Source organism: Mercurialis annua, linkage group LG6 (assembly GCF_937616625.2).
Source record: "Mercurialis annua linkage group LG6, ddMerAnnu1.2, whole genome shotgun sequence".
In the NCBI taxonomy this organism is placed as follows: domain Eukaryota; kingdom Viridiplantae; phylum Streptophyta; class Magnoliopsida; order Malpighiales; family Euphorbiaceae; genus Mercurialis; species Mercurialis annua.
Genome location: NC_065575.1, coordinates 42,108,570 through 42,134,245, shown reverse-complemented (window position 1 = coordinate 42,134,245; position 25,676 = coordinate 42,108,570). Strand labels below are relative to the sequence as shown.

Below are 25,676 nucleotides of genomic sequence, written 5' to 3'. Positions count from 1 at the left end.
TTTTTTTAAGGGTTACTGAACAATAAATTTTTAATTTCATATAAAAAGAATAAACTTTTTTTACTTTAGTTATTATCATTTTATACTTTATATATATATATTAATATTAATATTTGTTTTTTCTAATAACGTGAGGTTAATTATGTGGCAAATAGTACCTAACTTTTTTGCTGTCGCATAATTGCTATAGTAATCAGTGGCAGAACTATTAAAAGTTTAGGATAGATTCTAATTCGAACTGTCAGAAAATTTTAAAAAAATGAAATACGATAAGTAGTGAAATGAGAGTTAGACGAAATTATTTCGAGGTATTTAGAGGTTAGAGGTAGATCAAAATTAAATTAGACAAAAATGAAATCATAATTCCGCCAATGAAGTAACATCCCATTAAAAAAATCAAGTTATTAAAATACAAAATATCAAATAATAAATGTACAATTTTTATAGTTCATTAACACCAATTTTTTGTAGGAATCTTTCACAGTATATCAATGAATCTGATTCTAAACCTCAAGATGCCTGTGAATTGGTAATACACAATGAGATCGCGGGTTAGACCATACTTATGTATGCAGTCATTTAAAATTTGTAGAGTCTGCCTTCCGCAAGAAACCTACATTACACGAGTGAGAATTAATTTGAATATACAAAATTTAAATGTGCCGCTTTATAGTTAAGATCTGTTTAAAAAATCTCATAAACGATGTACCCAAAAAAAAATGAGTCTTATAAAAAGAACCACAACAATCCTAACAAAGCCTAAAATCAAAGCCAAGAATCTCTTCTTCAATTCTCTTCCATTAATACAATGAAGTTCCACCCAGCTCAAAAGAAGCGAGACCTCACACTTTCTGATCAGAACGCCGTCGTATGTTCCACCGCAAATCCAAAACCAAAGAAACTCAAAAGACTGCCTCACGTATTCTGCAAAGTTCTTGAACTTCCCTTCAATTCAGATGCCGATGTTTTTGTCGAAGAAACTCAAGATTCTTTGCTTTTCATCGTCAGTAGCGCCGGAGCCGATGAGGACACTACAACAGCCCATGATTTTCAGGTTCACGTAACCAAGATTCTTCCGGGAGTGACCAAGATTACAGTCCTCAGAGCTGCAGATGGCGGTGAATATGATTCATTACAGGAGGATCATGATATAAACACGTGGAGATTCCGGCTTCCGGCGAGGACGCTTCCGGAGATGGCGAGCGTGGTGTGTATCGGCGGGAAGTTGGTGGTTACGGTTCCTAAAGCCTTGAGCGTCGAGGATACTGTCAAGGAAGATAATTTTAGTTTGAATGATAATGATGCTATGGGTAGTTTGTTTCTTGTAGATTCATGATTTTTTTTGGAATTCTGTTGGGTTCAATTTTCTATATTCATCAGTTCAAGATTGATAATATGGCAGAAGATGAAGCAGGTAAACATGTAAAGGTTCAATTATCCAGAATAAAATTGCAATTAAATTTGATCTTCCAATGATAAAATTTGCAATTAACTGAAATGCCTTGATATGAATAAATAAATAAAAGTAATGGTCTAAAATAATACAAATTATAACTATTGGTATCAATTTGCCATTTTAGCTAATAATAACACTCAATCAGTGACAATAAAATTTGCAATTAATTTTGACATTTAGCTAAATTAGTTAATCCTGACAAGGTTTTATAGACAATTTTAATCAAATATATTAACTAAAAAATTTAATTTATTTAAGCAATCAATATGATTTAATTTATAATAGACAAATTTAAAAAAAAATAGAATATATGATAATTAGTCATTCTAATAATAACAAATTATCTATAATTGAAGATAAAAATAAAACTCGATCAATTTGAAATGAATATATTATTTTTTAGAGATTATAATTTTCAGTTGTATCGTTGGCTCGTAGCATAACTCCATATCTTGTTGTGTGAGGGTACTAAATTATTGTTTGATGCCAAAACAACTTGAATAGAAAAATTGACATATTGTACCTTTAAGAAAATGCTCTTCTCAGTTCACTATAGGTTCCAGAATAATTCAGATCCAAATTCTCATAAATATTTTCAAATTTAATTATTAATCATACATCATTAATTGTGAGAATGATGGTGATGGCGCCAGTGATGGTGGTGTGGCGATCCTTGTAAACCTGTAATAGGTTACTTCAAAAGAATAAGGCTTAATTCCTTAAAAAAACCCCATCTTGCACTTTTTCTTCGTTTATACCCTGACCTTGTAAAAACACCATTTGTACCCAATTTTGGGTTTTTATGTTTCATCTCTACCCAAAAGCATTAAATTGTACTTTTTTTATTTGGAAAAGAGTTTAAAACATACTTTTTTCTATTTTAAAATAGGCTTAATTTCTTAAAAAACCCCCACCTTGCATTTTTTTTTCGTTTATACCCTGACCTTGTAAAAACACCATTTGTACCCAATTTTGAGTTTTTATGTTTCATCTCTACCCAAAAGCATTAAATTGTACTCTTTTCATTTGAAAAAAAGTTTAAAACAATCCTTCATTTTTAACTTATATACGAATTAGATATTAATGTTATTAATAGTACAAAAATACCATCTTTTTCAAAAAATTAAAAATAATAATATTTTTTTTTAGTTTTTTTAGAAAATATTTCGAATTTTTTTTAATTTTTTCAACTTTTTTAAAAATATTTCCGACAAAAAAAATTAAAAATAATAATAATTTTTTTGAGTTTCTTTAAAAAATATTTCAATTTTTTTTTAATTTTTTCAACTTTTTTAAAAATATTTCCGACAAAAAAAACTAAAAATAATAATATTTTTTTTAATTTTTTATTATTTTATCAAATTAATAAAATTAATTAATTATTTGGATGTATTTGATTATTTTTTAAGTTTAAGGATTTATTTGTATATTTTAAAATAGAAAAAAGTATGTTTTAAACTCTTTTCCAAATGAAAAAAGTACAATTTAATGCTTTTGGGTAGAGATGAAACATAAAAACCCAAAATTGGGTACAAATGGTGTTTTTACAAGGTCAGGGTATAAACGAAGAAAAAGTGCAAGGTGGGGGTTTTTTAAGGAATTAAGCCTTTAAAATATACAAATAAATCCTTAAACTTAAAAATAATCAAATACATCCAAATAATTAATTAATTTTTTTAATTTGATAAAATACTAAAAAATTAAAAAAAAAATTATTATTTTTAATTTTTTTTGTCGGAAATATTTTTAAAAAAGTTGAAAAAATTAAAAAAAATTCGAAATATTTTTTAAAAAAACTAAAAAAAATTATTATTATTTTTAATTTTTTTTGTCGGAAATATTTTTAAAAAAGTTGAAAAAATTAAAAAAAATTCGAAATATTTTTAAAAAAACTAAAAAAAAATTATTATTATTTTTAATTTTTTGAAAAAGATTGTATTTTTGTACTATTAATAACATTAATATCTAATTCGTATATAAGTTAAAAATGAAGGATTGTTTTAAACTTTTTTTCAAATGAAAAGAGTACAATTTAATGCTTTTGGGTAGAGATGAAACATAAAAACTCAAAATTGGGTATAAATGGTGTTTTTACAAGGTCAGAGTATAAACGAAAAAAAAATACAAGGTGGGGGTTTTTTTAAGAAATTAAGCCAAAGAATAATGATGAAATTTAGGTTATTTTAAAAGTCGAGTAGAGAAAAAACTGAAAGTAGGTTATATTTTAAAGGCTAAATGTTGTAAAAAAACCAAACTTTTCATAAAAGTTTCATAAAAGTTCTGACTTTTCAATTTTGTCGATTTTGGCAAAAATTGATTATTTGGTTCACAAAAATCATGACCTTTCAATTTTGTCGATTTTGGCCAAAAATGGATTATTTGGTTTCACAAAAGTTCCGACCTTTCAATATTTGACATGCCACATAGGCGTCACATAGGCGTCACATAGGCTTCACATAGGCAAATTGAAATCAAATTGAGAGTTGGCCACAATTGAAACCAAATAATTTGTTTTTGGCCAAAATCGACAAAATTGAAAGGTCAGGACTTTTGTGAAATTATTATGAAAGGTTTGGCCTTTTTAAGACATTTGGCCTATTTTAAAATATTTACAAAATTATTTATAGTGATTCGATTTAAAATCAAAACTAAATCCACAACTCAATTAAAATTGAAACTTATAAACTCAATACACTTGAACAAGTAATAAAAATGGTGGTTTTACAAGTTCATTAACGCCTAATCTTGAATTTTTACAAAAATAAATTCTTAACTTCAATAACTCATAATGTGAAATAAATGTTTCACCCCAAACAACAAGTAATCAATGACGATGCACAATAATGTTTCTAAAATTTACGAAGAGAGTTGTGTGTTCAAAATTGTTAGAAATTGTTCTAACCTAATACAATGAATTAATTAGAACACATATTTATCCAAGTTTTGAGTGATTTGGAAAACATTCATTAGTCCAAAATTGAGATAATTTTATTTGAGTTTTTTGTTTAAACATTAAATGTAGTTCAAAATAAATCATTTGTTTCAAACGTTCGTCTTCCTTGGACAGACCATCATCTGCTACAAAACATATATCTTCTTTAGAGGGGTATAATTGTTTGTTTAAAAATTATTCTAAACTTGAAATAATGGACGTCTGTCTGGAAAATAAAACGATTGTCAGCTTCATATAGACAATCGTATGCTTGATCGTTGAAGAGATTGGACACCTTGTGTTTCATTCTTTGACGACAATCGTTTGTATAAGAAAGACGAACATCTATATTGGAGATTGTCAAAATTGTTTGTTTGGACAGTTGCTTTGACTAACAATTTAACTAAATGACGCGTTGTTGTTCAGACAAGACAGACAATTATTCGCTATACCAAAAAGATATAAACTTATATTTTCTCTACAATTTAAACTTAGAAATATCAAACATATTATAGTGTGAATTGGTAACATATATTAAAATTGGATTTTATGTCTCAATGTTAAATTATAGCATTAGCATGCCAATTTAATATTGCATTCTGGATGTCCTTAATGTTAATGATATCATTCAAAAAAATACATTAAGATGCATAGTTCAACACATCAGAAATTCACAATAAATTCACATAGAGTTTATATTTGTTGATGTGGCATTCATACAACAATATAAAGAGATTTTTAGACAAATACCTCCAAATAGGCTAAATATTCTCACTCATACCTATTGACTAAAAAAATAATAATTTTACTGTTTGACTCAAGTTTCTTTGCCGAAATAAACTTCTTGTTATAAAAAATACGATTTCGGTAGTGCCTCATGCTCAGCTCGAATACGAAATGGAACACCATGTTTTTGATAAACATTAGTATGTGCTAAGTCTTCATCGATGTCACTAGCAGTAGTTGCAAAAGGACAGTTTTATCGAATTACCCAGAAATCCAATGGAAAAAATAAACAAAAAGTCGGCGGTTGGTGCAGGTGACAGGCGGAGGTTAAGAGACGGCAGAGGCGCGGAGGATGGGGTGGTGCAGACAATGGAGCTGCAAAGGAGGCATATGCGTTGATAGACGGCAGACGTGCGGTAGACAGCGGAGATGGAGAGGAGGCAGTCAGGCAGAGGCATTGACAAACGGCGGAGGTTATTCTCTATCCACCACACGCGTAAGAAATTAATGAAAAATTTCAGAAGAACTCTCTCGGCGATGAAGATTCAACTGGTTCAGATCCTAACCGGAGCTCATGGTTCACTGCTATTGCTGTGTCGATCCATGACTCACCTGAATCTTTTTATCCTTTTCTCCATGATCATGACCTCTCAATTATCATTCTCTCTAACCTCTCTATTTCCACGTAGCAGCAGTGACATCATCATGGTCTACGAAAGATGAAGAGAAGATGAAATTTTAGTGCTGATGAGATTCTTCTCATGAAATTAGTTTTCTTAAAATTTTAATTCCTTACACTGTATCATAGGATTTTGCATATTTGTTTGTTGTTTGTGATTTATTTTTGATTTTTTATAATCTCTTTAAGTTGCTGCTGAGATTTTTATTCTCTTTCATTATTGTGCTATTTTTAGTTTGTTTTTTCATTTATTTTTGCGATTGTATAGTATGCATTGTTGATAACAAATAGATTAATCCATTGAATTAAAAAATAGTTAATATATAACAAAATAAGCATTATAAATCAATATAAATTTATTATAGATTTACTATCGATAAAAATTTCATATCAATTTACTAACTGTTTACTAACAGTCTACTTTAAAATCAAATTTACTATTAATTTATTTTTTAACCGTATAGTTAATTTATTAACTGTTTATTATCAGTTTGCTAAAAGATAAGTTAATTTACCATCCGTTTACTAACAGTTTACTAATTTTATTAAAAATTATAGTTAATTTATTAAATATAAAGTATAATTAATTTATTAACCGTTTTGTCACGACCCATTTTCATGAATCGCGACCGGCGCTAGGGTATGGGTAATGTAGTACCAAAACCCGTAGCTAGCCTTTCATTTAACATAATAACACATAAACCTGCAGAAAACCAATGCTCGGGGGCAACCGAGACTTCAGCATAAAACTAGCAGTTATAATATTCCACTGTTAATATAACATGCTTGTTCAATTCCGAGTCTAAAATAGATTTATCATAATCCAATGTAAATAATATAACATGCCAAAGCAGTATAAACAGTCGAACCAATCCGACAAAACTATAATAAATAATAAAGACATCTAGTCAACTACTGCAGTTTAAGAATAAAAAGGTTTGAATGTTTAAATAAAATAAACAGAACCTCCGGGAAAATAAAGAAACGGAGATCAGCTAACTTGCTCAAATCATAACCCTGTAAAAATTTGGAAAACAACGGGGTCAGATAATACTGAGATGAGTTTATACCACTATTTACATTTATCAAGTGAAAACCTTTAAAACCGTTTAAAACATTTATAGCGATATTACGATTAATAGTTGGAACCCTAATCCACAATTCTAAATAAACAATATAATCCAAAAGGCCTGGTCCCGAGAGCTGAGCTCAATACCGAGTTACCACCGACCACACTTATACCAGAGTCCCGAGAGCTGAGCTACACCGAGTTACTCTACCTGGTCCCGAGAGCTATGCTCACACCGAGTTACCACTTTTCCATATATACCTTACCCAGATCAATACTGGTGCGCACGCAGTCCTAATGATGCCCATTAGGTAGCATGTTCCAACTAGTAGCCATAATATAAAAACATTTCGAAAACATATACCTACAGTAAATATTTAATATAAAAACAATTTACTTAATAAAGCGGTAAATAGTAAGTACAAACTCACTGCTTGCTAATCCGTTTACTAACAGTTTACTAATTTTATTAAAAATTATAGTTAATTTATTAAATATAAAGTATAATTAATTTATTAACCGTTTACTAACAATTTACTATCAGCTTACTAAAAAATAATTTAGTGTATTATTGGTTTACTATCAATTTACTATATTTGTTTGTCCTTTATGATTGCGACTTTACTGCTATTTTTTTTTAAAGATGGAAATAATATTTTGGTAAAAAGATACAATTTTTACTATCAATTTATTAAAAGATAAATTTACTATTGATTTACTATCAGTATTATAAATACATACAAAATTCGTTTATCTTTTGGTTTACTAAACGAGTAGTTAACTTACAGTCTACTATTAGTTAACTAATAGGTAGTTAACTATTGGTCTGCTATCAATTTACTAACAGTCTACTATCACTTAACTAATAGATAGTTAACTACTGCTCTGCAACCAATTTACTATATTTGTTTGTTCTTTACGATTGCGACTTTGCTGGCTATTTTTATTAAAAGATGGAAATAATATTTTGAAAATTATTCATCAAAAAAAATATTTTGAAAATTAAGTATAAATTATATTAATTTCTTAAAAGATAGAAATTAACTATAAATTTATCGACGGTTTACTCACGGTTAACTAACGGTGTATTAAAAATAAATTTATTAATTTTTTTAAAAGTGAAGTTTGTTTAAAATACACAATTCAAGTTTACCAACAATTTATTAACCATATAATCATAATAAAAATTATTACAAATTTCCAACGGCTAACCTAACGTTTATTAACAGTGTATTACAACTAATATTAACATATTGCTGTTAATTTCCTATCTTTGACAAGAAAACCACAAAATATAAGGACTTTCTAACTATTAAAGAAACCAACCTCTATTAAAAATAACATCTCTTAAGAAATATAAAAAGGGTCATAATAATGTTGTCTCATGGTAAACATATAATAACACTCATAAATAAGCCACCAGTATATATACATATACATAAAAATGACACTGTTATTTCATACAGACTTCTCCATGCCCACATCATCACAAAAAGCTTATGAAGGCTTTTAATGTTCTTCACTGCACCTGTTATAAGCAAAAAATCATGTATAAATTATTCATGATGCAAAAAAACATAAATGAAGAAAATACAAAGAACAACAGAAGCCATAAATACAGAACGACACAACACCTTTTTAAATCAAGAACTCATTCCCATCTCAATATCTTCACCTTCGTTACCTTGACCCCAAAGGATCTCAAAAGACTCCTGCAAATTGACCAATAAAAACTTATTTTACCCAAAATTTAAATATTCTAATAGCTGACCTAAAAGTTTACCAATATTACTATTATTAAAAATCGACAACTTTAAAAAATAAAATGAATTTATAAATGGTAACCAAAGGCTTACTAAATAGTTACTAAATGGTTATCAACAGATGACACAAAAATAATAATAATAATCATTAGACAATTACTATAATTATTAGTATATTATATAAAAGTTTATCAAATTATATATCGGAAGTTTACTATTAGATTACCGAATATTTACCTATAATTTGTAATAAAATAAAACATATATTAAAATATAGTTTACTATTAGTTAACTAACAATGTACTAAATAAATACTGAATTTATAAAACTAAACAAAAATAACAACCAATATTCATAGGTTTAGAAAACAATCATATACGACAAAATAAAACAAACAACTAAAACTGAAAATCCATATATTAACAATCACAAGTATTAAATCTTTTTTTTTATTTTTGCCTTTCTCGCTTCCACATTCGTCTTCTTAATTTCAACCTCTTCGTCACTCTCAATATTTTCAGTCATCTTTATGTTCCTATATTGATATAAAAGAAATGCAATACGCTCCCGCTGTTGATCAGCAAAAATATATAAAATTAGTAACCCTTTGGTGAACTGTTAGAAACTATTTGATAAAAAATAATAGATATAATTAAAATAAAGAGATGTACGCCATGAAAACTTTTTTACTGCCCAATTCTATTTAACAGATTTCTGTAGCCATCTTATCACTACTAGAAAACTGCTTAATCGCGACGGATTTTAGCGACGGATTTTAAATCCGTCGCTAAAATGAAGATTACCGACGGATTTAGCGACGGATTTTATATCCGTCGCTAAATCCTACTAAAAATTGGCGGGATTCATCCCGCCAAATTTAGCGACGGAAATTCCGTCGCTAAAATGGCGGGATGAATCCCGCCAAAAAAAAATGCACTTTTAGCGACGGATTTTAGAATCCGTCGCTAAAAGTATATCAATTAGCGACGGATAGTTTAATCCGTCGCTAATGTCTAACTTTTAGCGACGGATTAAATTATCCGTCGCTAAAAGTCCTATTTTATTAAAAAAATATTAATTAACAAAAAAATATTTATTAATTAAAAATATTTATTTATTAAAAATATTTATTTATTAAAAATAAGTAATTATTAAAAATAATTAACTATTAAAAATTAATTAATTGATTGTTTTTATTTAAAATAATTATTAAAATAATTATTTATTAATTATTTATTTAAAAAATAATTTGTATGAAAAATAATTTTTTTATAATGCGGGAGTATATAAATTTCGAGAGTAAATATTTCCTCATTTTAGTTATATTTAAATATAATATACATACATATGTAATAAGAGTTTGAGTTGGTTAAGATGGAGCTGCGCGCGGGGGAACTCTAAAGTTAAAGAGCTTTGGATGGGAGCAATTCAATGATGGGTGACCTACTGGGAAGTTAGGTTGATTGCGAGGATTGTTGGTGGGTGATAGTGTGTGGTCTATCGCGGGTGAGTGGGTTACGGTGGGCTATTGATTAAATAAAATTTCATTTTACGATTTTAATTAAAAAAATATTTTTTTTAATTTTAAAAAATTAGCGACGGATTAAAATCCGTCGCTAAATTCCGTCGCTAATTTTTTTTAAATCCGTCGCTAATTTTTTTTTCTGTCGGTAAAAAAATTTGCGACCAGAAATCCACCGACGGACTGAGTCCGTCGGTAATCCGTCGCTAATATCAATTAGCGACGGATTTTAGGCATTTAGCGACGGAAAAATCCGTCGCTAAATGCCTGATTTCTAGTAGTGTATCCACTTCATCATAAAACATCTCATTTTAACTTTTTACATAAAGATCAAAATGTTTGCTCGTTAGGATCTAATTTTGTTCAACACCTTTTAAGGCCCTCATGAATGTCTGTTCGTTAGGATTTTATGCAATATAATTATGATACTAAAGAAATGAGCGCATTATATTACTAAAAACACCACCAACTTTTTAAACAAATAAAAATAAATTTACTATTAAATACCATTTTCAATTATGATAAAAGTGATTATATTGTTGATGTGATATAACAATTTCAATAAAATCAGATTATGCTATAAAAAGTACTCCAATTCTCATATGCACACATTTAAATGAGAAAAATGTCTCTAGACCTCACAGAACCAACAAAAATTCAGCCTTCAACGCATTCAAGTAAACAACTTTAATTTTCCTCATAATTGCATCGGCCGACAACAGTGGTCCAATGAAGAATTGTGCATACCTGAAATGATAACCAAACTCACATAGATAATAGCCTAATAGCTTCATGATAAATAATAACACTGAATATTAGCATTTAGAAAACGGAATATAAATGATTATAAATAATAACACTAAATATTAGCATTTACAGTCCTCTCTCAGGCATTTCGTCGAACATCTCGACTGCATCTCCAAAATTGCATACCCTTTTCATCACCGTCATCTAACACCTCAACGGAACTGACGATGTTCATGCCCCACGCTCCTACATATGGAAACCGCCGATTTCTTGTCCTCGTTCTCCATTTGTTATGGCTGTAGTTTGTGTGAGTTATTGGGATCTATTTTCTTCAATTCTCAAAAAGCAAATTAAATTAGAAAGACGTGAAGTAAAAACTGCTGATTAGGAAAATAGATTTTTATTTGAGTTGAGTGGGATTTGAAGATTTATTTGGGATTATTACGGGTAACTGAGGGAGAAAAATCCGACAGATTGCGTCGATGATGATGAAAGTGAAGATATGGATATTAAGAGAAGAAAAAGATAAAATATGGAATAAATTCACCTTGAATAGTGATTTTGCAATAAAAGAAGTGTAATCGTACGCGTGAGAATATGTTGTACTTTTGTGGTGCTGTGTCTAATTTCCACCAATATAAATCTATCATGGTCCATCTAAAATCTGTGGGAGGTCCAACTAATTGCTTACACAATATAAGATCAATAAAGATTCATTTAAATTAATGTCAAATTTACTATAAAAATTTGACAACACCGTTAAGAGGCTATCGAATTTTGATGGTTGACACTTATTTTGGTGGTTTGCAGTTTGACCGTGGTCAGTGGTGATCCGATAATATTAAAAATAAATTTAATATTTTTTAATTTTTTAAATTAGTATTTTTTGCTGTATTTTAATATTTTTTTCAAGTATGATAAGTTTGTAAAAATCCATTCTAAAAAAAAAGTTTGTAAAAATCCATTATTTAAAAGGCAGTTATAGATTAAATCTTTTCATGGGCTTATTCTAATAACTTGTAATTCGAGATCTAATCTAGGTAATTTGGGTCAGCCCAATCCAAATATTAGCCTCTAATTTCCTCAGGTAATGGACAGCAGACAGGTATCACATAAGAACTCCAATTGGTGGCAAAATTGAGGAAAGTCAGTAATTTATCGTGCTTGGGACTGCAATCTTAGTTATCGTCTCTACGGTCCAATAGGACACCTTGGCATGCATCTCAAGAACCAGGTTCGATGACATTTGTCATGGTGGTGTACGAGGTTAATTGGCTAGTTCAGTGTAAATACCTGAGAATTGAAGCCACACACCGCCACCTTTCAATTTCTCAGCTTCATCTCTAATACGTGTAACTTAACATACACCTACCATTTATATACTTCTGATTCCTCTCGCCCAATCCATTCTCTAGTCCATATCAAAACTAGACAAGATGAGCCAGGAACAACCACAAAAGCCTCAACCCGACAGGGATCCGATCAGATACGGCGACGTTTTTAACGTCCATGGAACTCTTGCTACAACAGTTATTGCACCAGAAGACGCAAAGACCATGCAGTCAGCTGAAGACTCTGTTCTCGGTGAGACCAGGAAGGGTGGACCCGCCTCTGCAATGCAATCAGCCGCAAGTATTAACCTGAGGGAAGGCTTTGTTGATGCTGATCAAGCCACTCAAGTTTCCGTTCACCCTGGAACCGGAGTCACTGAAAAAACTATCGGCGGTGACCGTATTATAACCGAGAGAATAGCAGGACAGATGGTGGCTCAGTATGTTGAACCAAAGACTGAGACCACAACTCCAGGAGGAGTTCTTGATCCTTTTTCGGTTACAATCGGTGAGGCTTTAGAGGCAACGGCTCTTTCTACCGGCAAAAAACCAGTTGACCAGAGTGATGCAGCTGCTATACAAGCTGCGGAGGTTAGAGCTACCGGTATTAACGAGGTGTTGCCCGGCGGAGTAGGCGCTGAAGCGCAGTCTGCAGCTGACCGTAACTTGAAGGCTCCTAGAGTTCAGGATAAGACTAAAATTTCTGATGTTGTAGCGGTAATTAGTTAATGTTGTTAAAGTAAATAATTATTGGATGAGAATGAATTTAAGAGTTGATTTAGTTTGATTTCTTGCAGGATGCTACGTTGAAATTGCCAGCTGATAAACCGGTGACACGAGAAGATGCTCGTGGGGTGATTGAAGCGGAGGTTAGGAACAAGCCAGATATGCATGCAACTCCCGGAGGAGTGGCCGCCTCGATGGCGGCAGCCGCGAGGGCTAATCGAGAATGATGACAGTTTATAAATGTGTGTATATATTATATAGTTGAGAGGTTGATAATAATATATAAATAAAGTGTGTTCAGAAATGTAATCTCGAACCATAGTCTCTTTTATGTTCAATATGAAATGTATGTAGAAATTTAGTAACTATTCCTTACTTCATACCATGAAATCAGACATAAAAAAACAAGATCTCAATATTTCATTTCAGCAGAATTGATGATTTGGTTGGCAAAGCAATCGTTGCTATTTAATTAAGATTTCAACCAAATCAGTTAATTCAACCGTTGGCATGAGAAACTAAATACTGTCACTACCACATAAGTCACTTTCAGCAACACCGGACAAGTGTTGCTGTATGTATAAAAATTGTTGCCTTAGGTCTATTGCAACGCTTTTCAATCGGCTACATTTGCGGCCGCTGCAGTAGGTTTTAATAGCTATTGCAACAGTTTTTTTTATACTATTGTAATATAAATAAAAGCGCTGCAATTTATAACAAAAGCAACGGTTTCAAACATCTACTGTAACAGTTTTGTAATGCATTTTAGGCAACATTTATTTTTTTAAGGCAACGGTTTGTATAGTACTTTAGGCAACATTAATTTTTATAATAAGGCAACGATTTGTATAGTACTTTAGGCAACATTTATTTTTATAAGGCAACAATTTGATTAGTACTTTAGGCAACAGTTATATATACTGATGCAATGGTTTGACTAAAACTTTAAATAACGGTTTATATAGAATATGCAACACTTTATATTTAGAGAACAAGAATTAAAAGAGGAAAATTTAGTCACTAAATTTAAAAACGGAAAACATTTACTAAAATGGGATAACATAAAATATTCACTAAAATTAGAAGACGAAAAATATTCATAACATTCAAAGTCTAAAAATATCCCATCAATCCATTACATCACAAAAAGATAACGATTATACTACAAAACATTGAACGCCTTTTCTTTACGGAATCATTTCCACAAATATCTTCATAAAATCCTGCAAAACCACATAAACAATCATACTCAGAATATGCAAATATAAAACATAAAAAGATAAATGTGCAAAAGAACTAGTACTTAACTATCAAAATTGAGCTCTTTCAATCAAAATTTGGACTGCAGCCAAGTAAGACAGAAAATAGTATCAGAAATATAATCTATTTGCATAAAAGCAACATCTTCCATGAAATCTCTATAGTAAAAAATGACAAACTAACAACCAAATCTTGGACTATAATGCTACAGACAACAACAAAGACTTGCATTTACACAAAACAGAACATAAAAACACAAGTTAAAGAAACATATGAGTGTGCTAAGTATACATTATTCAGATTTAAATGAAAACAATGTGAGCACACCATCCAAATAAGTTGCAGCTGAAGCAGAGCCATTAAAAATGTGAGCATACAATTTCTGATTGCAAAAAAAGAGCGATAGATGAGAATTTTACAATTTTGCTAGTTGTGTCTTCCCTTGATTCCTTGTAAGAACGGCCCGCTTTTCTCTTGTCTGTGGCAATGAACATTTTCGTCAAAGTCGGATCAGCCTTATCCTCCTTTTTCATCTTGCTGCAACATAGAATTATAAAGGTGAACATCATGTCATAGTTTGAAATCAAATCAATTAAATTAAATTCTTACCAATTTTTTTCTTATTCTAGCAAAACTTTTTGGCCCCGCAGTATGCATATCCTTATGTTGGTTCCGATTTTCAGAATGTATCTCACTAATGCGCTGTAAAAAAGAGAAGATGGAGATGACAAATTTTACTAAACAGTTCACTTAATCTATGAGAGCAAAACAGTTCACTGAATCTTACAACAACAATTTCTAAGATTCACATTCCCTCCCATTGACAATAGAGATAATTATAAACATCAAAAGCTGTTTTTAGGTCATGGATTTAATTTAACACATGTAAAGTACTATATTAACAACACTATATATCGTTTGCAATCACATCTAAGCAGGTAGAAACCCAAATAGATTTGTAACTTAAAACAATCATACTCAATGATTAATCATGAAAAGAATCAAATCCAAATGAGTAAAATCGGTCTCATACCTGAACATACTTCCATAACTAAGCCAAGTTCTCAATTAAGTTTATGGAGTTTTATTTCCTAAGCACACTATGGATAATAGTGGAACATGATTCAGATGAAACAGCTACATGTCATATCAAATCTATAATTAAATCTATAAGTTCAAAAAAATCTATAACTAAATCAATATTTAACAGCTACATGCATTTTAATCATGAAAAATATCATAAGGGTTACCTGGATAACAATGACATTCTCTTAAGCATCCTTGTCGCTCACAACTCTGCAAAAAACAAGCAATTAGATAAAAAAAATTGTTGAAACTGAACTCATACATTACTCAAAATTAGAAAGATGTTACAATTTCTAAGTTTTCTTTGATATAGATAAAAAGACGCATAAAAGATAGCAATCTAACAAAGGTCAATTATAGACTCCACATAATATTACCAAATTCAACCAAGATTGTTGGCAAGAGGAGATGGTGCTGATGGAGTTTGTGTACTCATGATGTATTGCTCTAGTGCATCATATTATCTGAAAAGGGGTGGAAAAAGAAGATCATAACTGCCATATGATTATGCTCAAGCATCCATTAAGCAACTGGTCCAAATTAACAGTTATAGATGATTTGATAGTTATAAATTAATTTTTAGCTAAAGAGAATTAGAATGAATGAGGAAAAAATGATAATCTATATATGTACTCGCTCTAAAGGTCAAAAATAGGCTGATGTTGAAGATGATGTTTTGCTTCAGCATTTAAGACCACAGATCTGCCTACCCGATCAATCACCGGTGAACCGCTAGAACCACCCTTAGTCCAGAAGCTGCCTAAAAGTAATAGCATAAAAATAAGAAAAAAACAATTTAGTATTATTAATCAGAACATAAGAAACTAAGAAACCATACTAAAATATTATTTAATGTGATAACAAAAATTGCAAGGGACACCCATAATGGCAAGCTAGTATTCCTCTTCTTCATTCCTAATACATCCATAGGAGAAAATTAACAATTCGTAACATTTAATTACTTACCTGAATGTAGAACGTATTAAAGTCTTTATAGCCATCCCTGCACCATATGATAGAGGCATCAAATATATAATATTTATCTTGAACTACTTATGTATAATTAAAGTACATAATTTAAACTAAAATGGAACTAAAGAAATATGTAAATTAACATACTTTTTATATTCAGGGGCATCTCGGTCCAAACGAGAGCAAGAGTACCAACTAAAATCGATACATGTGTATAAGAAAGTTTTTGAAAAGATTACACACATAATAGAACTCAGCAAGCCAAATGAATATTAATACTCCAAAGAAATGCTCAAAGATATTAAATTTGATTAGGAAGTAAATACCTTCTCGCGACTATCATTGCTAACTACACGAATTTCCAATCCAATGCATTCAGCTTCAAGGGCAAGAGGGATCTCTTTATAGTTCAGATACTGAATTTGCTGCAGGATCATAACAAAAGAAACCGAAATCATGGACCTAAGGAAATGAAACAAGTGATTTCAATCCACGATCATAATTTCTCTAGTATTAAGTTTTGTCTTTTAGATTCACAGTCTCGATCATATAAAGCATACACATGAAGATTACATTCAAAATCAAAATCACAATTACCATAGCAATCGCAATTGCAATAGCAATCAAAATTAAATGATCGAAAACCTAAAAAACAAGAATATAATTGTAAAAACTCACCAGAAATCGAAGTCGTATCCAATATCAAAATTGAAATGGAAATCAAATAATTGAAACCTAAAAATTATATATAATCAATGATAGAAGGAAGCGTACATGCTCTCATTGTAGCAGAATGTGATATAATTGTTCTTGAGAAATAAAGCTCGCCTTCTAGGAGCAGTGAAACCGGTGCTGGAATTGCAATGGACCTTCTTCCTCAGCAGAGCATCAAGACTCTGCGGGAAAAGAAAATTAGTTGAGTTTAGATGATTCGCAACCGCGAGAGCTGAATCACCTGCTCAGTTGAAGTACGACAGTGATGATGATTTCAAAGCGGCAAATTAAGGCGGAGGAGGGGGATGACGGTTGTCACTGCTGTTGAAACCCTAGAAGAGAGAAAAGGAGAGTACAAAATAAAACTTGCAAATCTATTCCCGATAAATTTAGAATCTACAAAAGATTGAAGAAAATTAACGTTTACGATCATTGCGACTCGATTTGCGACTCTGCTATAACTTTAAAAGCATGATATTGAAAACTTTATGAGTGTTATCTCTAATAGCCATAAATTAATACAATAAGTTGAAATATGTGTACATTTTTTAAGAAAAATTATGTATTTAAGTTAAGACAGTAATATGAAAAGTAATGCTATATTTATTTAAACTGTTATATTTTTTTAGATTAATTCAACAATTTTATATCAGAAAATATCGGTGTTATCATAATATTTACTTATCAAAATCAGAAAATATCGATGAAACTTTATCTGATTTTAAAATTTTATTACAATAGTATGTAGTTTATTGCTTATTAGGATTTATAATATAATTAAAAATATAATTTTATTATGAGATAATAAAAGGCAGCAGTTTAAAAATGTTGCCAGATTCAGTCAAATTGTTGCATTTTCTTAAGTTAATGCAACAGTTTTCCATATGTGTTGTCTTATATTGTAATTTTTTGAATTTTATTAATTTCTTTGCAACGGTTTTTAACCGTAGCATTTCTGTTGCCTTATATATACTATTGCAACGGTATTGAAAGCGCTGCTTCGCTAGTGTTGCTGAAAGTGACTTATGTGGTAGTGTGTATGGAAGTGTTTTTGCATCTTGGGAGATTTTCACGCAAATGTTACCACCAAATGAGCAATGTAAGAGTCATTTCTGTGAGGTTTCTGATTCAGAAAAATTATATTGAATTATCAGAATATGACTTTATCTTTAGTCAAGTTCGAAAAATCTTAAACTATTGAACAAAATAATCATACCAATATAATGATGGTTTAGGTATTTTACAGTTATCGAATTATGGCCATTTTACAAAATGATAATTGAATAATAAAAAATAATAATTTTTTTTTGTAATTTTTTTTTGATAATTTTTTTTCTTTTTTTTATAATTAAGAATAAAATCTTTTTCGAACTATTATTTTTGTTATGAAAGATTATCTAACTATAAAAAATTAAAAACATTTACCGAGCTATATTTTTTTAACAAAACGGTTACCGAATTGATAATTGCTTTATAAATTTATTAGTTTTGTAACCATTTTATAAGAACATGATTTTTTTAGAATCAAAACACAATAGTTTATAATTTTTATAGTTCAATAACAATACAATAGTACAATAACTATTTAATAATTTTTATAGTTAGATTAATATTTTATACAAAAATTATAATTTGAATTCATAAATATATATTTAACTAATATTATTTTATATATCTTCAATTTTGAAGAAAGTATTTTTAAAATATTATAATTTGGTACGTTAATTATATAGTTGATGACTATTTTAAATTTATATATTTTTTGGTTAATTGGAATAATTGATCAATTGTGAGAAAATATTATCATAAAATTAAAAATTGTAATTTTAAAAATAAATTTAAATTTAATTTTACAAATAATATAAAATTATGTTACCAATAATAATATAGTTTGTAAGGTGTTATTCCAGACTCTCTTAAAATTACTTATGCTTTTTTTTTTCTGAAATAATTTTATATTCTCTCCGTCCCAATAGAGTTGTCCACTTTGCCTTTATCATACAGTTAAGAAAAACTATTATTGTTTATGGTTTTTATAAAATTTTCCATACTGTTTTTGTTATATCCCTATTTAATATAGGATCCACTTGCAATTTACTTTCAACTTACTTATTAGTGGATTTTAAATAGGGATAATAGAGAAAAATTGAGTGTAAAATTAAGTACTTTTTGAAAGTGAACAAGAGTTTTGAGATAAAAAAATTTCTTAAAGTGGACAGCTTAAATAAGACGGAGGGAGTATTAGTTAATAAAAAAGATGCAACTCCTGCAAGTATACAAAATGTAATCGTAGCAAATAAGGTCGTATCCACAGAGACAACGGATTAACTATTATTCGTATTAATTATAGCTAAGACAATTAAAATTGAATGTAATTTATTTAAACTAATTAACTAAAGTAAATAGAACGACAAAAATTAAGGTATAAAGATAAATTAATGGCGAAGAACACTAGAGTTTCGGGTTTCACTTAATTATAAGATACATTGTCAACTATGGAATGAATGTGATTCAATGACGGTATTCAAAATTGCTTTAATATTCTCTCGAATCAAGAAAGCCTATTCAATTAAAGTGAGTTTAATTTCTCAATCCAAACTCTAATTTAATCGAATGATGAAGGATTACAACCTATATGTCATACACAAATCCGTAGGTATATCTCTATCCTACGGTAGTTATGCGAATTAATTTTAGATCAGAATTTATGTTTCATCTCTCAATACTTCACATAAATTCTAGATAAAGTTCAATTGACGGCCAAACAATCAAACAACGATAAACACAAGAATTAATTACTGAAAACACGATATTAAACAATCTCTTGCTAATATAAAACTTCAATCCATAAAATAACAATGAATCTCATAATTAAACTACATCCCTAACTCTAATGTAAAAGTTTAGCTACACATAATCTGAGGTTGGAAAGCAAAAACAGAATTAAAAGAGTTCATTGAGTAGAGAATAAGGAAAAACTCTTTGATTCCAGGTTAGATCGTCAGTTGATTCCCTCCTTCGATCGTTAAGAATCCTTGATCCAATCGCCAATTCGGTCTTTTTCCTCCTTGTGGTTGCTTACAAAGTCTCTGAGTTGTGTAAAAATCGAACCCCAACTTAACTTCTCTTTTTGGCTTTTATAGTCTCCAAGTCTCAAGGAAAACCTCATCAAACCGGACTTAAAATTGCTCTTGACCGGACCTACTGACCGGTTCTACTGGGTAGTTAAAGTCGCAGGTCCGGTCGGCTAAAAAAAAACTGGCAGAAGGTGGACCTTACCTCCGACCTTTTCTACGGGGCAGGTCCGGCCGTAGGTAAGGTCATTGACCTTACCTCCAGCCTTTTCTACGGGGCAGGTCCGACCGTAGGTAAGGTCATTGACCTTACCTCCAGCCTTTTCTACGGGGCAGGTCCGGCTGTAGGTAAGGTCGACTCCGAAATAGCGAATTTTGTTGCAATCTTCGGTCCGTTCGGCTTTTTATTACACATTTGCTTAATCCTAAAGAAAGTTAGCAAATTCCGCGAATCAGGGCAATAATCAAACCATAATTTACATAATCACATAACAATTAAATCACAATATTCTCAACAAAATACGTAAAATTATGGTTTATCAATGGGTTTAATAGCGTAAAAAATCATAAACTTTAGCGTGTTTTGCAAATTTAACATAAACTTTCAACTTTGGCAAATTAATACACAAACTTTTGATTTTTTGCAATTTTAACATCGATCAATTTTCCTTTAAAAAAATAGAAAAAAATACTGATGTGGAAGCCGGAATAGTGGTTATACCGGTGTACACATCAGCATATTTTTCATGAAAAATTGATCGGTGCTAAAATTGCCAAAAATTAAAAGTTTGTATATTAATTTACCAAAACTGAAAATTTATGTTAAATTTGCAAAACACGCTAAAATTTGTGATTTTTAACGCAATTAAGCCAAAAAGAATTGTTATAATAGTTTTTTTTAGATTATTATAGTAACATATTTTAGCTAGTATATCCACAAGTATCTGTAATCCCATACCCAGTTACAGGTGCCCAAATTGCGAGCTCAATACATGCCAAACGTCATAACAACTGCTGCTTCACATCTCTAACCTTCAAATCTTGCCGCCACCTGTCAATATGCCAGCCTCCGAAGCCAACGCGTGTATATTTGTCACTTCTTAAATTTCCCGACCACCTATTTATGCATAATCTGTTCGGTGGATGCTCCTTTATACCACTGCTTGTTTTGCATACTTAAAGTAGAAAAAATGAGTCAAGGTCAACCAAGAAGGCCAGGGTCCGACCAGGATCCGATCAGATATAGTGATGTATTCAACGTCCGAAGCGATCTGGGTTCGAAGCCTATTGCACCATTAGATGCTGCCAGTATGCAGTCTGCTGAAACCCAAGTCCTTGGTGAAACTCAGAGCGGCGGACCTGCTGCAGTCATGCAATCTGCTGCCACCGTTAACGTGAGAACCGGCGCTGTCTCTCCTGATGACATGACTGATACTGTTAGAGATTACGGCGTTACTGTAACTGAAGCTAACGTTGGCGGTACTCGTTTCGTCACCGAAAGAGTTGGCGGAGAAGTACGTTATTGTTTATAATCATAAATTGCCCCCTCCTAAATTTATTTAATTTCATTACGTAAATTTTGTTTTTATTAATTTGTTGCAAAATTTATGATCAGGTTGTTGGGCAGTTTGTTAATCCAACAGCCCCGGGAGATGAATACCCGGCAACGTTAAATCTCGATATTACAATAGGAGAGGCTCTGGAAGCAACCGCTTACTCCCCCGCCGGAGACAAGCCAATTGATCATAGCGACGCTGCTGCTATTAAAGCCGCAGAGGTGAGAGCTCTCCGCAGTAACCAGACACCTGCCGGTGGAATAGGTGCACAAGCAGAGTCGGCTGCTGATATGAATGAGAGGATTATGAGCGACGAAAACAAAACCACTCTGTCTGATGTTCTGGCTGACGCAACTGCTCAGTTACCAGTGGATAGAGCGGTGACGCGGGAAGATGCTGAAGGCGTTATTAGTGCGGAGATAAGGAATAAGCTTGATATGACGACTACTCCTGGTGGAGTTGCCGCGTCTATGGCGGCCGCTGCGAGACTTAATCAGAATCCATAATGTGGTTGCCGCTGTCCATGTGATGATAAATAAACCAAACAATGGACTGTTTTTTGTTTTTGTTTTGGTAGCAATAGCTGTAAGAAACCGATGAGAAGCATCTGTCTGATAAGATGAAATGCTTCCAAATTGGGACTTTTTGGTTTGCTCCTGTTTTTTTTGTAATGTATATGATCTGTAAATTCTCTCTTATGTCTGTATACAGAGTTTGCTTTTTCCATCATTTTCTTTGGGTGATGAATTTCTTTTTCCAAAGAGCCAGAGGCTCCTAATTGGGGTGTAAATGAGTTAGGGTTGGTTGCGCTAATTAAAGGACGGCTAAAACCGGCTCTTTAGCTGGCTCACGTTCTTCGTTGCGTCACCTTAGTTAGCGGGATATGGTTCTTAAGTTCTTAATTTTTTTTTTCGATTATTATTTTTTGTTTGCATATTTTATTGTTTCATATTTTTTTATTAGATAGAATTTTAGAAAGATCATATATTTGCTTGTTGTTATATGGCTTTCATATTTGTACTTTAGTCTTCTTTTTTAATATGAATTTCTCTTCTAAAAAAACAAAAACAAAACAGACAATAACTCAAATATCCTTTATACCCTTATTCGTAATACTTAATTTTTGGGGTCAGATTTTATGAACTCGAACGTTACAGAAAAATTTCTGATGCATTTTTCGAGTACTATACTATATAGTATATAGAGTTGGTATGGGGTTTGGTTGGTATGGGCAGAGTATTTACAAAAGAAAATTGAGACCAGCTCATATCTAAGATCTGTTACACTGAGGATGCCCCGACACATAAAATTATACGATCTTGTTTCTTTTATAATCGTATAATACTATAACAGTATTATCATGCACATGAGAATTGTGCGGGAAACTTCTCATCCCATTATTTATACACATTGCCTTCCTATATTATACACTGTACTGTATAATTGTCCTTGTAATTTGCAACTGTACTGATTCATTAAACAAATAAAATCCCACATGCTCTATTATGATTTCACCAAATAATACAGTGATTCTTCTCTACTTTCTTTATAACTCTATATATGTTTAGGCTACATGCTTCGGTTTGTTTAACAAAATTAGAATTTGAATAAAAATTAAAAAATTAGGGTTGTTAACTAAATCATAACAAAAATTAGTTCAATTAACTAAATTTGGTTATTATCTTGATTTGGTTCGATATTAACTTATATAATTAGATAAAAATTGAATGGAAATTTTTTTATATATTTAAAATTTTAACCATTAATCAAGTATATTTTTCAAATATAATTTGCACATTATGATCGTTAATTTTACAAATTGAAAACCCTCTATTTAAATCTATTTTGAACATATAAGTCTTATTTTAAACTGAAATAACTCTTCGTAAATTAAAATAAGAAAATTAATTGTGTAAGCGAATTATTTATGGAATTAAAAAATAATGAAATGATTTCTAAACCTGAGTTTAAATAAAGGGTTATATATATTTGTTCAATATATAAAATCGACAAATCAGTTTGTTTAAACTAACTTTTAGATATATATTTGACAAACTGATCGAAATTATTAATGTATATAAAAAATCCAGATTATATACGTTAATTAAAAAGGCAAAATGAACTTACCTATCCACAATTTTAGCGTGTTTTTGCCAAATATACTGCAATCTTTAAATCTTACTAGTTTGGTTCATTATTTTTTTAATCTTTACCAAAATATACTCATGACACGTTTTGGAGCAGATGTGACACAATATTGTTTATCCACGTGTCAAAATTTAACATGCATAACGTAAGCTCGCGCCATGTCAACTTCAAACGAGTCTTGGATATATTTACCAAATATTTAAAAAATGATTGATCAAAATGGCAAGATTTAAAGATCGTGGTGTATTTGGTAAAAATATCAAAATTTTGATAGATAAATTCATTTTATCATAAAAAGAACATATTTTGAAAGTTTTTTTTGTATTCGATTAACTAATGATAAAAATTAAATTAGGACTTTTTAATTATAATTTACATTCTACTTAATTTTTTAAAGTATTTAAATCAAAACTACATATTGATACCGGTCAATAAATGACCGAACTTCAGGCTTCGCGTAAGCAACTTAGACTCGCTCTTAAGATATTGAGAAAGTCAGGGTCCTAATTCGCCTGTCTGATCATGAAGGCATCGCACAAGGTGTCTTCAAAGTGACATGATTAGAGTTCGCTGAAAACTCCATAAAGGGATCACCCGAATAGGAAAATGTACATCGCCTACATCGTCCCTACTATCCCACTATCCGGGATAGTCGGAGAACGTGGTCTAAGAGCCATCTGAAATCGTGATCCATACCCACAATTTCCCAGTAAATAACTGGTCATAAATTCCCTATAAATAGAAGCCCGCTGATGCTTGAGAAGGTAATCACATCTCAGACCCAAATAGTTAATTCCCTTATTTAACTACCAAAAAATCCTTCTGATTAAGATATCGGTTTTCAGGCAACATCAGACTAAGATTCTTTGAACTTACATTGTTACTTGTGTAGGAAGTATAGACGAAACGACCTCGGAAGTTTGACCTGTATCCCATATATTAAAAGAAACTCCTACTTTATTTATAAATCCAACCCAATTAATATTAAGAAATAAAAATCTAAAAATACTTTTCTTTTATAAAAGTTGATTGATCTAATTCATGAATAATTTTTTTCACTGATTATTTAAGATTTACTGAAATTGCATAACGTGTTTTTATATTTGAGGTGTATTTGTCTACATAATAATTAGATATCTGCCACAGAAATGGCACATGCAACTTTCTTTTTCATTAGAAGTGCATTGAACAGAGATAACATGATATAATATCTTTATCCATATATATCTCATCTGTATATAAGATAAAATGAAGTATGAATTAAAAATGATGAATTTTATATGTATATATAAAAAAATTAATCAATATATACATAATATTGTTTATAAAATCAGAGCCATTAATATCGAAAATATGTTTTATGGCATTTCAAGAACCAACTATAACTTTCAAAAAAAAAAAAACCAACTATAAATATATGTGTAGTATGATATTATTTTATTTATATATAAAAAGTTGCAAAGTTAATTTTCATTGGATCTCAAATAGTGTCAACACTCAACACTGTATTTTGAGTTCTAAACTTATCTTAAAAGTGTTATAATATGTACCAAGCTGTAACTCAAATGATATAAGCACTGGATAGAAAACTATCAAATATCGTGTGTTCAATTCTTCCCACAAGCACTCTCTCTCTCTAATTATTAAAAAAAAGAAGTGTTATAATCTGTAAAATAAAATTCAAATACACAGCTATGGAACATTTTATTTTCCCAAAAATATCAGTAAATTTAGAGTTTACAAATAAATTATTATAAAATTTAATTTTATTTATGAAGGTAATAGAAAAACTTGATTTTTTTTCATTTTTCTAATGTGAAAAAACTAACCAACTTGGTCCCCGTCATCACGTATAATAATTTAATACTATATATAAAAGGTGAAAATATAAAGGTGAAAAAAGTAAAAAATAAGC

At 30.5% G+C, this 25,676-nt stretch overlaps 3 protein-coding genes and 1 long non-coding RNA gene across 8 annotated transcripts; 3 read left to right on the top strand and 1 right to left on the bottom strand.

The window, feature by feature from the left end:
- Positions 1-808: 808 nt before the first annotated feature.
- Positions 809-1,336, top strand: LOC126687898 (uncharacterized). The gene has a single exon (XM_050382451.1). The coding sequence runs from the start codon at positions 809-811 to the stop codon at positions 1,334-1,336; it is 528 nt and encodes a 175-aa protein (XP_050238408.1).
- Positions 1,337-12,171: 10,835 nt separating this feature from the next.
- LOC126653649 (late embryogenesis abundant protein D-34-like) lies at positions 12,172-13,305 on the top strand. The gene is made up of 2 exons (XM_050347585.2): positions 12,172-12,942; positions 13,023-13,305. Exons 1-2 carry the CDS (start codon positions 12,331-12,333, stop codon positions 13,176-13,178), a joined length of 768 nt encoding a protein of 255 aa, XP_050203542.1. The 5' UTR covers positions 12,172-12,330; the 3' UTR covers positions 13,179-13,305.
- Positions 13,306-13,562: 257 nt separating this feature from the next.
- LOC126686321 (uncharacterized) lies at positions 13,563-17,489 on the bottom strand. 5 transcript variants are annotated; one of them, XR_007643901.2, is made up of 10 exons: positions 17,044-17,488; positions 16,596-16,731; positions 16,264-16,300; positions 15,931-16,057; positions 15,675-15,761; positions 15,462-15,507; positions 14,821-14,913; positions 14,631-14,748; positions 14,260-14,293; positions 13,563-14,174 (listed from the first exon to the last, which is right to left on the bottom strand). It is a non-coding gene; the product is annotated as an uncharacterized LOC126686321 (long non-coding RNA). The 5 variants fall into 5 exon arrangements; XR_007643903.2 differs by lacking the exon at positions 14,260-14,293; XR_007643905.2 differs by lacking the exon at positions 13,563-14,174 and having other exon boundaries at positions 14,181-14,293; positions 16,008-16,057; positions 17,044-17,489.
- A 3,587-nt stretch (positions 17,490-21,076) lies between these two features.
- LOC126688299 (late embryogenesis abundant protein D-34-like) lies at positions 21,077-22,342 on the top strand. Its single transcript, XM_050382949.2, has 2 exons — positions 21,077-21,571; positions 21,673-22,342. The coding sequence occupies exons 1-2, from the start codon at positions 21,248-21,250 to the stop codon at positions 22,117-22,119; spliced, it is 771 nt and encodes a 256-aa protein (XP_050238906.1). The 5' UTR covers positions 21,077-21,247; the 3' UTR covers positions 22,120-22,342.
- Positions 22,343-25,676: the final 3,334 nt, after the last annotated feature.

What these genes read in the sequence shown, in the direction of transcription:
- LOC126688299 (XM_050382949.2), top strand. Translation starts at nt 21,248, where the DNA reads ATGAGTCAAGGTCAACCAAGAAGGCCAGGGTCCGACCAGGATCCGATC. An exon ending in CCGAAAGAGTTGGCGGAGAA is followed by an intron (nt 21,572 to 21,672) that starts GTACGTTATTGT and finishes ATTTATGATCAG; the next exon opens with GTTGTTGGGCAGTTTGTTAA.
- LOC126653649 (XM_050347585.2), top strand. Translation starts at nt 12,331, where the DNA reads ATGAGCCAGGAACAACCACAAAAGCCTCAACCCGACAGGGATCCGATC. An exon ending in AAATTTCTGATGTTGTAGCG is followed by an intron (nt 12,943 to 13,022) that starts GTAATTAGTTAA and finishes GATTTCTTGCAG; the next exon opens with GATGCTACGTTGAAATTGCC.
- LOC126687898 (XM_050382451.1), top strand. Translation starts at nt 809, where the DNA reads ATGAAGTTCCACCCAGCTCAAAAGAAGCGAGACCTCACACTTTCTGAT.